The 14,532-nt window shown below is 38.8% G+C and overlaps 1 protein-coding gene across 1 annotated transcript in view; it reads left to right on the top strand.

Annotated features, from left to right (window-relative positions):
- The first annotated feature begins 6,784 nt into the window (after positions 1-6,784).
- lrba (LPS responsive beige-like anchor protein) overlaps positions 6,785-14,532 on the top strand; it is a 204,036-nt gene continuing 196,288 nt past the window's right edge. The window contains 1 exon segment of the mRNA XM_051945532.1: positions 6,785-7,675. Coding sequence (XP_051801492.1) covers positions 7,505-7,675 — 171 coding nt within the window. The 5' untranslated portion in view covers positions 6,785-7,504.

Genomic DNA, 14,532 nt, shown 5'->3' with positions numbered 1-14,532 from the left:
TATTGGCATCAATGAAATTTCATATCTTTTTACCTTAAAATGTTAAGACCTTATAAATAACATTCAGAACCACAGGGCTACATGTAGCACTGCAACTGCTTTTTCAGTGTCTTCTTGTTCATAAGCAAAATCATATTTGTTTCTATTTCATCTGCTGTGTTGTTTACATAAGCAACAAAGTTCAGTTTCTGCCTTTAATAATATGGTTGATGTATCTGGAAATGTGCTTTGTCCCCATGAATGCATTTTGCTCTGCTTTCACTGTGTTTAAAGTGAATCTTTCAAGCTTTAGCACGACATAGCTGGAGCTCGTAACAAGGGCTCATCAGTTTAAGTGTTGTCTTTGACACCAAATTAGTCACAGAAATGATGATCTTCCTCTAAAAGGTTCCAACAGGATGGCAGCAAGAGAGAAAAGGATGAGTAGCTACAGTGCCAGCGAATGTCACAAATTTGTAGTCTCATTATCTGCAAAAAGCCCAGTTAGAAAGATAACAAGGCATGGTTCACGTTCAATTCAAAGGTCAGTAAAAGCTTTTCAGTGCTTTATTTAAGAAAGTCTACCTTTGGGCTCAGTGAACAAGTCTGCAGATTTCAGGTCATTAACTCAGAGACAGGGCCTGCATCTCATGGGTGGTGCTGCTGGCTTCCATGACTCCCAGCGTCCCTGAGGGCTCAGCTACACTTTACTGGGAGGTCAGCGGGAACAATGACGTCAGCTGCCTCTGTGGCAACGCCTATAGCTGCTCATATATCTTGCAGAGCAAACATGAAGTCACCAGTATGAGCAGAGAGATGGGAAGACAGATCCTATCAAATATGGGGATTATTTAAAATACATTTAAAGTGTACATTATCATTAAAGACTGTTTGTCTAGAATTTCTTCGTGCAATAATAAACATGGCTGCATGTGGGACCTCTCATCTGTGCAGCTATGTAAACATCTCACGTGTCGCTGGTTGAGACGATGGTGAGGATTTGAAAAGGCAAGCAAAGCAGAGCTGTCACTTTGCTTTAATGTTTGGCTTCCAATGCCCGAGGATGCAGACATCTATCTGTCAATGTGCCGCTGCGCCACAGAAAAACAGCGTTCTGAAAGCATTTCAAGCCCCTGGATCATGTGCGATGTGGTGGTGTGGCTTTGTAATGTCATAGTAGGTAAAACCTGTTCTGTATCTTAACTACTCCCAGAAGGAGCTAAGTTTATTATTGCGGTGATGCTACAGGAGATTAAAGTGATATAATTAGAGTCACGATAGGAAGCTCTACAGTGACCTTTTCATGTCTGAATGAGTTCTGTACTAAGTGAAGTTACTGTAGAAGCAATATTTTCATAAAAATCTTATATCTAAATCTGGTTACATTTTTGGACATGCTGGTGAATTTTCCATTGAAAGTTGCTGTCTGTATTGTATTGTATCAGCCAAAGAGAGAGAGACTGAATTCTGGTGGGCTCTGTCTCCTTCATACTGGTGGAAGAAGTGTTCAGGTCCTTTACAAAAGATTCAACACAGCGTGACCAGGAATAATTCATTATGAGGTAATGCCTTGCAGTTATTGTTTATGTTTAGTAACTTTAATTTCCCATGTAAATAGATTATGTAATAGTCTATCTCCTGTTTTAAATGACTTTGCTCATCTGCAGCCTACAGTGCTGCTGTGACGCTTTTTCCTGTGTTGACCTTGCCATTAGTGCTGTTTATTACAGTGCATCTTATTATTAAACTCTTACTTTGCATATCTGCAGCAGAGCAATTAATGCATTGGAGCAGAAAGTGAAATATTTTTCAACGTTTTACTCAGGTACGGTGCTTAGGTAAATGCCCATTACTGCCACTACTGCCTTTATATCCCTGTAAGGATGATGAAATATAAATCAGAATAAAGGCTGGATTGCCAAATGAAGAAACTGGACTGTCACTGGGCCTGGGAGCCCAAACAGCCTCAGGTTGTGTATGCATGTCACTTTCTATTTGTAATGCGAAATTCAAATTTGCACTGCTAAAATACATAAAATAAAATACAGTATCAACCGGGTCCTGCATTATTACATAATCCCTTAACCATTTCATAGAGGATGTCCTTGCCTTTCTTATTTTAATTTTATTTGTGCTCATGTGTGCATGTTCTAAATAATTTTGCCAAATTACAGGAAAACTGAGGCCAGGCTTAGAAAGGTTGGTTTCCAAATACAATAAACACAAAATATATACAGCATGTAATGTACAGATATATACTAACCAAACACTTTATTAGGAAAATCGATGCAGTTTAGCATTATTGCCAGAAAAGAATAATCAAGTGTATAACCATTTAGGCTATTTGAAACTTGTGTTTACAATGGGTGTGGAAATACTGAAGCACATAAGCTATATAATGATGAGAAATGACCAGAAAGTTAAAAATCTGAATATATGAAGAAGGTTCATGTGTGAACTGTGAGATGGTGAGGTTGTTTTGTGAGGTCTATGCGCTGTCATTTGCTAAACAGACATGGTGCAAAACAAACCACATATTCATGATGCAAGATAGGCTGAACGAAGACGGTATGTGTTTTTGATGTAAACATGACATACAGCTCCTGAACATGAGGAGGAATGAATTGATTACGAAATACTGTTGGGCCAATGATGCACTTTGATCAGAGTGAAGAGTTTTATATGAGTTCTATTCTGTAACTGTTTTATTTTCAACATTAACTTTATTATTTTCTAGAAACATACTCAACTGTGTGATTGTTCGTCTGTATATGTAGCCCTGCGACAGACTGGCCACCTGTCCAGGGTGTCCCCTGCCTTCGCCCGAGTCAGCTGGGATAGGCTCCAGCACCAGCCGCAACCCTAGTGAGGATAAAGCGGTGTATAGAGAATGGATGGATGGATACTCTACCGTTCAAAAGTTTGGGGTCACTTAAGAATGTCCTTATTTTTGAAAGAAAAGCATTTTTTTCTCTGAAGATAAATTAGTCATAAATCCAGTCTAGACATTGTTAATGTGATGAATGACTATTCTAGGTGTAAACGGCTGATTTTTAATGGAGTATCTCCATAGGGGTACAGAGGAACATTTCTAGCAACCATCACTCCTGTGTTCTAATGCTACATTGTGTTAGCTAATGGTGTTAAAAGGCAAATTGAGGATTAGAAAACCCTTGTGCAATTATGTTAGCACATGAATAAAAGTGTGAGTTTTCATGGAAAACAAGAAATTTCCTGGGTGACCCCAAACTTTTGAATGGTAGTGTGTGTATATATATATATATATATATATATATGTGGACATAACTAAGTAACTAAGTAACTAAGTAACTAACTAACTAATTAAATAAATAAATAAATAAAAATCATCCTACAAAGGTTCTTCAAACTTAGTCTCTTTGTGTGTCTCAGTCATTCTGTCCAGTGAAAGACTCACCGTCATTTGTCCTTTCCGGGGTCCAACAGTTGCTCCATAAGTTCTTCTCCAAAACAGGGCAATTACCTTTTAGTATTTACAAAGTGATTCATCAACATTTGTTCATTTCTATGATAGTTATGATCTTTTGGATACAAATCAAGTAGAAACAATTTAGGATCCAATGAGATTCTTTTGGAAATAATCTTCTCACATGTAGCTCTGACATCTTCTCAAAATGTTTCAATCTTTCTGTCCTGCTGAACAAAGTGAAACAGTGTTCCTTTAACCTCTGTGCACATATCTGGCATATTTTTATGAACCTGATTTAGCTTTCTGTGACAGTTTTTAGTTGCTCTCAAGAACAGCTTGGCTTGTTTGCATTGTCTGCATAGTGTACAATAAAACTCTTGGTGGACTGAAGATAACAGACTCTGCTAAGTCTCATTTTCGAAAGCATGTATTTTAAAATAATCTGAAAAATTCTCGACTGAAACTATTAAATTCGATGAAGGTTATACATTTTTTTGTTGACATTGTGAGGAAGATGATAATTCTGCTTTATGTTTAGTAACAAGGTTGTAAAGTCCCAGACAAAAATCTCACAGCGCAAAGTTTGCTTTTCTATAGCTCAGGAGATAACGTTGTGATTCTCATTTCAGTCTTGTGTTAGTTTGGATTTTGTCTGATTTGATTCTTATATTTTTCTCCTAACATTCACAAGGATATATATATAGGTGAGAAAGGATGAGAACAAGAAGCAACTGGACTCATACTTCAGAGTTAAGGAGATAATTGCCAACTTAAACAAATAGATCTGTTTTTTCTCAGCAGAGCTACATGTGAGCTGCACATGAGCTTTAGTTTATACAAATATAACACAACCAATTATACTGAGAGGTCTTCCAAATATTTCCTCAAACCTATTTTATATATAATGAAAATAATTTAAAAAAAGCTATATAATACAAGAAAGTCACAATATCAAGTTCTACAGTGACCTTGCCATGCCTGAATGAGTGCTGCACTAACTGAGGTTTAAAGACACGCTACAGAAGGAATAACTTCCCAATAATCATCAGAATGTTATGAAATGCTCAACCTTAAAATCTGGTAAAATATTTGGAAATGCTGGGGAGTTTTCCATTGAAAGTTACTGTCTGTGTTGCACTGTGTCAGCCAAACAGAGATTCTGGTGGTTACCAGCAAAATATTTTCACTTCAGTTATGAACTCTTTGACCCGAGGAACCTTGCACTTTTTGTTTAACTTTAGTAACTTTAATTTCCCATGAAACAGGAAAATTGCATTTAATGTGCTACGAGTCTAGGGAGATAAAACACATTAAAATGACCTTGTCAAAAACAATTCTTAATCAATTCTTTATTCATTTTCAGAATTGCATCCATTCTAATGGCAGCTTTTTTAAATGATGTCATTGTTTTATTTTTAATTAAACATACCTGCAAATAAAGAATTATGTGTGTATGTGTATGTATGTATTAGGAGTTATTAAATCATACTAAATCACAGAGAGAATCTGTAATATGACAAAAAACCAACCATATATATATATATATATATATATATATATATATATATATATGGCATGCCTATGTATGGCATGCCGTTTAGGAAATTATATATATAATGAAAGCCGATATATATATCAACTTTCATTATATATATATCAAGTTTCATTATATATATATCAAGTTTCATTATATATATATCGACTTTCATTATATATATATCAAGTTTCATTATATATATATCAAGTTTCATTATATATATATCGGCTTTCATTATATATATAATTTCCTAAACGGCATGCCATATATATATATATATATATATATATATATATATATATATATATATATATATATGCATATAAAGTAAAAGAGCCATGGGTGAGCTGGAATCAAACACAGGCCCGCTGTATCTGGGATTATAGTCCCTGCCCCTGTCAACCGCTCAACCAGTTGAGCTGGGTGGCCACAAAGTTACTTTTTTCATGTTATACAACATTTTTAACTTTAAAATTTTTAATTTTTCCCCCTATGGTTATTACCTTTTGGAGGACATCTTCAAAGTTTTTGAAAAATAAACATTCTCTTGTTCTGCTACATATTCATTAATAATAAGTAATAAACTATCAAAGACTTGATTGGCTCAGCTTACACATCAATGGCACCATTTTTAGTCCTTGTTTTATTTGTTGTTTGATAACCCTGCTCTAATCACAGTAACACTGATGCTAATCCATGTTAATGTTAGCTTTTTCTCAGGAGTAGAAACTACCTGTTAAGCTAGCTGTTACTGCTGACCAAAAGGACAAAATTACTCATGTAAAAAGGCAAAGAAAAAAGCATAAAGAATTCATCTTATCCTGATAATATGCATCACATCGTTTCATGAGGTAGAGTGAGACATTCAGTCATAGCAGATAATGTTATGAAAATATGAAAAATAGCAGAGAGAACATAGCTTTGCTCTACCCATTCTTTAGGAAAAATGTTTCACTGTTATCTTCTTATTCTACTAGATAAAAACGTTATGGTACCAGGTTTGTTGTGGGACACACGTTCTATGCAAAATATTTATTATTTCAAATATTAGCTTGAATATTTTTTCCAAACAATTACAAGACACATCAATGAAAAATATAAAACCAAACAAAAGAAGATTTAAATGCTCTTTTAGGTGCTTTATTTGAGATTCATTATGGTCATCAGGGGGGGACAAGAGAAAAATGGCATTTTAGGGGGAACTTCAGACTTATTTGGTATTTTAAAAATATTTTCAAACATTCTTTTCTCCTAGTTTTTTTTTTTTTAAATATTTGGTCTCAGGACAAGTAGATTTATACAACAACTGCGTGTTTTTCTAAATTGATTATTTGAAATTTGTTGGACAAGGCATAAATGTCCTCCAGTTCTGGAATGACCCAGCTCACATATATAATAAACTTAATGCTTGTTATATGGACAATTGTTTTTGTAATTTTTTGATTATTAAATTTCTTAAAAAATACATCATTTAATTTTATTTCCAATTTTGTGCCCCAGGCTATAGAAAAACAAGCTTTGATCCGTAAGATTTTCCTCTGAGGTACAGCATTATATTGTTCCTATATTGCCTCAGCCTCTCTCATGCAGTATGTTAATGAGAGTACTGAGAAGATGGCATTTAGTATCTACTGTATCATACTTGAAATTAACTTCGAGGAAACAGCTAATGTCTTCCCCCTCAGGTTAGTCGTGATCCCAGTCACTGGTTTCACACAGACGGTCTGTAGATTTCAACCGAAGCCCGGCTCGTCGTGCCGAACCGCCACCTGAGCGACACACCTGCCACCGAGCAGCACGGCCCCCGAGCTCCCCACTGCGCATGCGCCACTCACTCAGCGGCTACACTGTCATGGCGGTGACGAGCTGAAGCTACCGGGGTAGATCAGGAAGCAAATGCGGCGCAGCTGGGTCAACGTTGCCATTTAACCAAGTGTGCGGAGTTTCTCGGGGAGCACCGAGCGGACACTCCGTGCTTCGTCGACTTCCGCCGAAGCTACGGACGGACTCGTTCCGCTCCAGTTTTGTGAGTTTTTGTGTGTGTGTGATTCCGCCAAGCGCGCTACCTGTCAAGTGTGTGCACTCAGTGACAATAGCAACTTCCAGAGCTGTGCGGAGATATTAAAGTCACCGGAGCCCCGTTTGTCCGTGTGGCGGAGGAAACAGGTAAAAGGGCGAACTGTGCCTCACCTGCGTCTGCCTTTGTTACCTGCAGCGGACTTGCTCTTCTTCTGGGCTTTTAGCAGCATTAATCCAGCCGTCTGCTATCAAGTTACGGAGCAGGGCAGAGGAGTGGTGACATTTCCAGCCTCGCAGTGTCAACCAACAATTAATTATCTCCCTTTTTAACCCACTTTCGAGGCTCAATCTTTGGATGGGGAGGGAAACGTGTCGCTTATGTGCCTGTAGACTGACAACAACTCAGCGGAAGGGGAGATAGGTTCCCTTCTCTTCTCCGACGACATCGGCTCCACCGTCACCGTCGGGAGGTGAACAGGTGCCTTACCTGTGAACGCCACCTGCCCTGTCCTTCCGCAGCAATGGCGAGCGAGGAGGCGACGGGTGATGGGAAGGACGGGAGACCGGGCGCCATGGCGCTCAACCCCGGAGTGCCTATCAGGGGGATCAGGATGAAATTCGCCGTGCTGGCCGGCCTGGTGGAAGTTGGGGAAGTTTCCAACCGAGACATTGTGGAGACGGTGTTCAACCTGGTAAGCTGATTATGGCAGCTCAGGATAGGCCCTAGATAGCACTGTCACGCTGTAGGACCCACTGTGGCATCTGAACGTGTGGAAAAGTCTGACATCATCCACATTTGCATTACATAGGCGTTGATTATCCTGCAGCAATTTGAGAAATACACCACAAATATAGATTAAACCCACATTGGAAACTCTGAGTCATGTGTAAATGCCCTATTTTATATCCTTTTATATGAAGTGATATGTTTGCTTATTGTGTAGCACTGTGCAACAGTGACTGGGGTTTCTCAGACAAATTTCAGTGCAGAAACCCTTCTATCATCCTTATTTAAGATAAGATAAACTTTATTGATTCCTCACTGGACTGGAGAAATTGGCATAGCAGCTGGATACAGAAAGAAACACAAGAAAGTACAACATAGCTACATAAATAAAGAAATCATAGTAAAGCACTTACTTGGATATGGATATGTACATTATGATAGAGACATTTATATGTGGGTAAGTACAGTTTTGATGTGGTGAGTTTACATATGGTTATGTGCACATATGACATGATGAATTTGCCTATGTACAGCTCTGACATGGAGGATCATGTACCCACAATTCTGTTATTACAGTCAAAAAATGTTAATGGGGGAAAAGACTAGTAGTGAACATAAGCTTATAATGTAACTATAAATAAGTTTGCATGTTATATAGTCTCTCAATTGGCATTTTATTGTCTAATTTCACACGCCTGTTACGGTTTTATTGATGTCTTTATCAGTGTTGGATATTTTTTTTAAAAAGTGCACTTTAGTTCATCATTTACTCTGACATGATGACTGATGTCAGAATCACCGTGGCAGAGAAGCTGCAGCAGCAAATCAGTCACTCCTTGTGTGACACATCCAGGTCAGTCATAGTGGGCGCCTTATCTGTCTCGTTACCTGTTGGCCACCCTAAAGTACTTATCCGGCTTCGTCTGTCTGCGCCGCTGACGGGCCTCGACTGCCAGAGTTACGGTGTGACTTTACAGCGCCTGCGGTGAGAATGAATGAAACTGCCGGTAACAATTTAGTGTGGAGGGAGAGTTTTCGCTGGTCAGGTGGGAGGAAGAGAGGGAGGAGAGGTGAAGGTGGAACCTGCAAAACTGCTTTGTCACTCTGGCAATACAATGGAGTCTTTTTTTTTTTTTATGTAAAGGGAGGCTTGTCATTTATGTCTGTAGTCGTATCTGGTTTGCTCTGGCACCACCTCCCACTGTGAAGAAAGTGAATTCTAGTATGAACATCTGTCCTTGTGTCATGAAGCTGTAGCGCTGCTAAACGCTAAGCTAATCTATGATCTAACCAGCAAGCCACGCACACTGAGGCCTACAGGCAAAAAGATAAATAAATGAAAGTTTACTCTACCATTTACCTGTAGCTACAAATGGACATAATCATTGTGAAACTGTTAAATTAACTGATTTGATTTTACAAAATCAGCATTGAGTTCACTTGAATTTTTTTTTAATTATATTAAAGATATTAAGTTTATCAGCTTATAGGACAAAGATAAACAACAGTTTCTCACCTTAGAGAAGCCAGAACCAACAAATATTTGTAATTTCTCCTAAAAAATAGATATAGATTATCAGGGTGGTTACTTTTAAGCAAAGATTGATTCATTGACTTATTGTTTCTGCTCTAGTGTTGACCCGTGTCACCGTGATTGAGTTGTGGTTGGAGACTTGACTTTTTTTGAACCGTGTCTTATCACAGAGATGATCGGAACGTTTTCAACTTTGTGGGTGGCTCGTGTTTTGTTAAAGCGATATTCATTAATTTTCCAAAGTGGAGCTGTTTGATAGAAATGTTTCATTTTTGTGCCCTTGTCTGCAGCATAATTCTGTCTGTCTGCTGCTGTTATTAATTAGAGAATCAGAGGGGCATGCGATTGCAAGTAGGAACTTCAGACTTGTGAAGCAGAAAATGTGAAAGCAATATCACAGGGAAGTAGTGTTTTCGGTTGCACGGCCTAAAGAGAGAAAGCTGCCAATAAGCTGTGTTTTGATCAAAGTGGAAAAGTCATTATTACACAAGTATGAGCTGTAGAGATGCAATCAAACAGTGTGATTTGACAGAGGAGTCTGATTGCAGCTCTGTTGTCCCGGGGACGCCATTTTAAGTGTGGTCAGCATCATTTTAGGGCTTAGAAAGATGCCTCTATACGCATTTCATTATGATCACCACACTCTGCACACTCACCCTCCCGTTAAGTGATTTACCACACACGCCACAGTCTTCTCTTTTGGTAATATCTCATTTGCAAACCTCCACCTCCACCTCCTCCTCCTGCTCAAGTGCTGCGTTGCGTTTGGTTAAATGCAACATGGTTTCTTCAACAGGATTGTCTCTCTGTGTCACAAGTCCTTGCTGCAGTGGTTGTGATGACTTGTGACGTGTGCTGGGGTTATAAACATCACTTGTTTTGTTTTTTTGTTAAAGAAATCAGCACATTGTTGTGGCTTTGTTTTTGCCTGGAGTCAGGAATTTGCTAAATAGGATAGAAGAGTGTCTCTCATGTAGTCAAAGCAGGGTACCTCACCACTTTGTAGGTTTTACATTTTCCTCTCTTTCGGTGCTTTGACTCCACGCATGCTGTATAGCTGCCAGTCAAAGTGAAAGTGAAGCTGAGTAAATCAAACGACAGTTCCTTCAATGCCTCCTCTTTATAAGTGACCATTGACACTTAATCTGGTGTCCATGATTGTGTATTTTTTTAAATTAAAAATGCTAATAAGTCTATGTTGATGAGCATCCGAAGCACAAAACCACATATTAACTATATGTAGAGACTTTCTCATGTTTTGCTTCTAGAAAATGTTGCCTTGTCATGACTCATTGGTTCATACCTGACACACATGGCTGCCAGTCTGTTTGTTTAAAGCAGAGCCAGTGCACTAGAGAGAATCAATTTCACGCCGTATACATTTTTAAATTTGTTTTTCTTGCATCAAAACAAAGTGCAAGTCTGGCGGTGTCACACTTGAAGGTTTTCCTGAGTCAAATAGACTGCAGGTTCTGCGCACAACATCACAGGAGCAGTGTGTGGAGAGGTAGATTTTAGCTTTAAGGGGATTATCTTCACAATGCTTTGTAGTTGTTTACTGTTAAAGCACCTACATGGCTTTAATTATTCACCCATACAGGTATTTTCACTAATGTTGTCTGATTCGACCTTTTGTCATGTCTAAAGCACAGCCTCAGTAGAGCCACAGAATTGAAAACACAATTACAGTTTAATTGGTATTTTCCAGAGTTTAACCATAAAACTTTTAATAAAAGCAGTATCCTTTAAAACCTAACACAAGGCTTCACATTTTTGGCCATAAAACGATTTTATTGATCCATCTTTTCACCTTTTAGCTTTTAAAACCGTAATAAGCAGTATATTTTTGCTTGCTGCCAGTTGTACAGAATCAGTGCTCCTGATATTCTTCCTGCTTCACACTGTGCCCTACTTTGTCATTGTTTAGATTTGTCTCTGAAAACCTCAAGTTCAGATACAACTGAGCAGCTTTCAGCCCACAATATCACATTATGCTTCTTGCATGGCACGATGGAACTGCTGAACAAAGTTTATCAAAGCCACAGAAGCCACTGGAGACCTGCGTCTGGCTTCCAGTCGGTTAAGTCCAATGGTCACCGGTGTTTTAGCCCCATGCCAACTCTTGAGAAGAATATCTGGGTCTCTTGGGCTCCGGTAAATGTTTGACTCTCTTTAGCAGTCAATAGTTTTATCTTTTTTTTTTTTTTGAAAAAAGGAAGGTAGCATGCAGTAAGTTTGTATCAACCCTTGTGCTGTACGCTGCTGCCCACAGTTTTACAGGAAGCAGCGTTGTTGTGTTTTTGTTTTGCTCCATGTAGCTGAAACAATATGGTGAAAGCTGCAGGGAGCTGCAGATTGGGCCGTCGGTTCTCACTTGGGTTGTCTGCAGCAAACATCTCTGACTGATGCAACCGTCTGCTGATGTGATTTTCGGCTGACACTGAGGCCAGTTTCGCCGACAATATTGAAAGTGTGCGTATGTGCCAAGACGAGGCTGTTGATTTCTTACATGATAAAACATAATGGATAAACAAAGATGTTCCCCCTACGCAATATCAGTGGTCCCTCTTTAAAGTTTATTGTCTTGTTTCAGGGCACCTCAGAGGGCGTAATGACTGTTAAAACATCAACACACAGCAAAGAAACTGAGGCACGTTAAGGCCCTTATGATAATCCAGTGACTATGGAGTGATAATATAAGAAATGAGAATACGTGGCACACCTCTGCTTTACACAGAATCTTCTAGGACTGACCAGGGCAACTCTCTGTGAAGAATAGCTGGCTCATTCTGTTCGGTGACACAGGAGATGGGTGAATTTGTGGTGTGGAATGTATCTTCGGCTTTACCTGAATGCAAGGTCACAGGGTTTGTTGCTAGTTTTATGGACGGCCCAAAGCTATATCTGTACACATGCTTGTCATCGTTCACGCGTTTGTTTTTATTTCTTTTACAAATCTAAAGCATTTCATTAAAGCATTTTTGTTGTTTATTGTGCAGAGAAGTAGAGAATGAATGCCTGTGACATAGAGAAGCCACAATTAGAAGCTCAATGTGGTGTTTTTTATGTTTTTATTTGTGGTTTTAAAAACTAAATCCTTGCATTTGTGCCTCATTAATCAAAGGGATTCATATATTCCTGAAAACCATAGTTTGATGATTATTCACAGGATGTTTCAGTTATAAATGCAAAAACTTTAAATGCCTAATTTTGCAGAAAGGTCTTGTCATACGCCAGAATATAGTTTATTAAATCCATATTGGGCTGCAGCTGGAGCTTAAAAGTGGTCTAATGTTTCAGCTCTTTAAATATTTCAGACTTGTATTCTGTTTCCTTTGTAAGGTGCAAAGGGAAAATCAGGCGCCTTGTTTTGCTCTAAATTTCACACTGTTGGCGCCGAAAGAGTCAAATCAGATTTTCTGAGTTTGTTGGGTGTTATTTTAAGATGTCATGCTTCGTCTTTGTGCGACTGAGCATGTGCAGCGTCTGTTTGATAGGGAATCGTTGCCCACTTTATCGTCTGTTGTTCTGAAGATGACACAGAGGATCCTCCTTTGTCTGTCATGAGTGAAATTAATTGTTCTAAACTGTGTTTCTTTAAATAGTCTGCCTGATACCTTTCTCACTCACCACTGCAGGGAGAAGTCATAAAAAAACCAAAAGTAGTTGTGTTCTGGAATTTATAATGTATCAGACTTTAAAATCGTGCAATTGATTTCAGTAGCTTTATCTTTGCTATCAGTAGATGTCGGCTCTTTTTGCTCGGATGGCAGCATTTAAATACAGCCTTGGGCATTAGATAAAGCTAAATACAACCACTTATGTCATTTTTGAAAACTTTTAAATCTTGAAAATTGTTTCTTTTTTTCAAGTGTGTGTGTTCAGTCTGATTGTAAGTGTAGCGGTTAAATATGTGGCTCATTAAAGCAACGATCACAGCAGTTTAAGATATGACAGGCAGCTCCTTCTGTGTGCATATGATGCAGACAGGAATGCAACGCACAAGCTCTCCTTTCTGTCGCACATAATCCAGTACAAGTGCCAGAAGAGTGAGGGCGATCCTTGTTCTCTCTCCAGGCGTGCTTTGCCCTCTCCGGCGGTAACAAAGAGCCCTCTAATCTGACACATGAATGAAATCCTATCTCCTTCTCCCCGTTATCTGTCGCATCAGCCCAATTCCACGGTCACACCTTTTTTTCCCCCAACCTCTCTGCTGTAGCTCAAAACAGTTTGAAGCACTTGAGGACGTTGTCTAAACAAGTGTGACCCGTATCTGTTTATAGTCCTGAGTGCATGAGTTGTTTTATTTTCAACGTTGGATTCAGTGCTCGTTGTGCCCCTAAGTGAAATTTTTATCTCCTGTGAAAAGCGCATTTCTGTGGCCATTACACGGTTTTTGCTGTAACATCTTTTTGACGTTTGTAGCGGTGAAATCAGCATCTTGAGGGTGAATGCGCAGGTTTGACTGGCCAGCTGGAGCTTGAGGTGTAATTGGCTTCTAAAAGGCCCCAAACTCGAATGTGTGTTTTCTGCTTACCTGTGTCGTGTGTGTGTGTCATTGTTGAGCCCTCGAGCAAATCAGATAAAGCACCCATCATGCCTCATCGTCTGCTGTGTGTTGACAAACAGGCAGATGGCCTCAGGATTTAACGATGTTTGAAAGAGATGTGTGTCAGCTAAGAGACTGTAATGTCTTGCATAACACCAAATTCAGAGCTAGTTGTATGTGCAAGCTTGAATATTTTAGGTAGCAAAGGTATTTTATTCTGCTTTAATAGCTTGATTGTGATTTTAGTTACCTCTGTTGATATCATATGTCTGTTTGCACGTCTTTAGATGGAGGGGTTTTCAAAACTTATTCCATATGGCAATTTAGTGCTAACTACCCCAGGAGTTTTTTGTTTTTTCCTCCTGTTTGTAATAAGGCACATGGACAACTCAGTTGTTGCAGAATGAAGTTTATGCTGCGCTGGTGTTCGCAGAATTGTGACACACTGCACAGAATAATTCATTGTTTATGCACGTTCCAGCCTGGTGAGCGCAATTCTAATTATTAATTTGCTTGAATTTTGTGAACTTATTTGTTGACTAATTGGTTTGTGTGCACAGTTAGTAAATGTGTGAGGAGAATAAATTTTCCACCAGACAAATGTTTTTTTTTTTTTTTTTGTGAATGGGTAGAAAAAATCGCATCTGTTGTTTAATTGAAAGATGGTTTCAAAGCTGTCAGAATAAATCCTAATTATTACCAGGGGACACAACTTGGTGAAAAAGCTCATTTTGTGTTC

Source organism: Acanthochromis polyacanthus, chromosome 3, assembly GCF_021347895.1.
Source record: "Acanthochromis polyacanthus isolate Apoly-LR-REF ecotype Palm Island chromosome 3, KAUST_Apoly_ChrSc, whole genome shotgun sequence".
Classification (NCBI taxonomy): domain Eukaryota; kingdom Metazoa; phylum Chordata; class Actinopteri; family Pomacentridae; genus Acanthochromis; species Acanthochromis polyacanthus.
The sequence above is the reverse complement of the archived record's forward strand: the minus strand, read 5'-3'. Positions and strand labels throughout refer to the sequence as shown.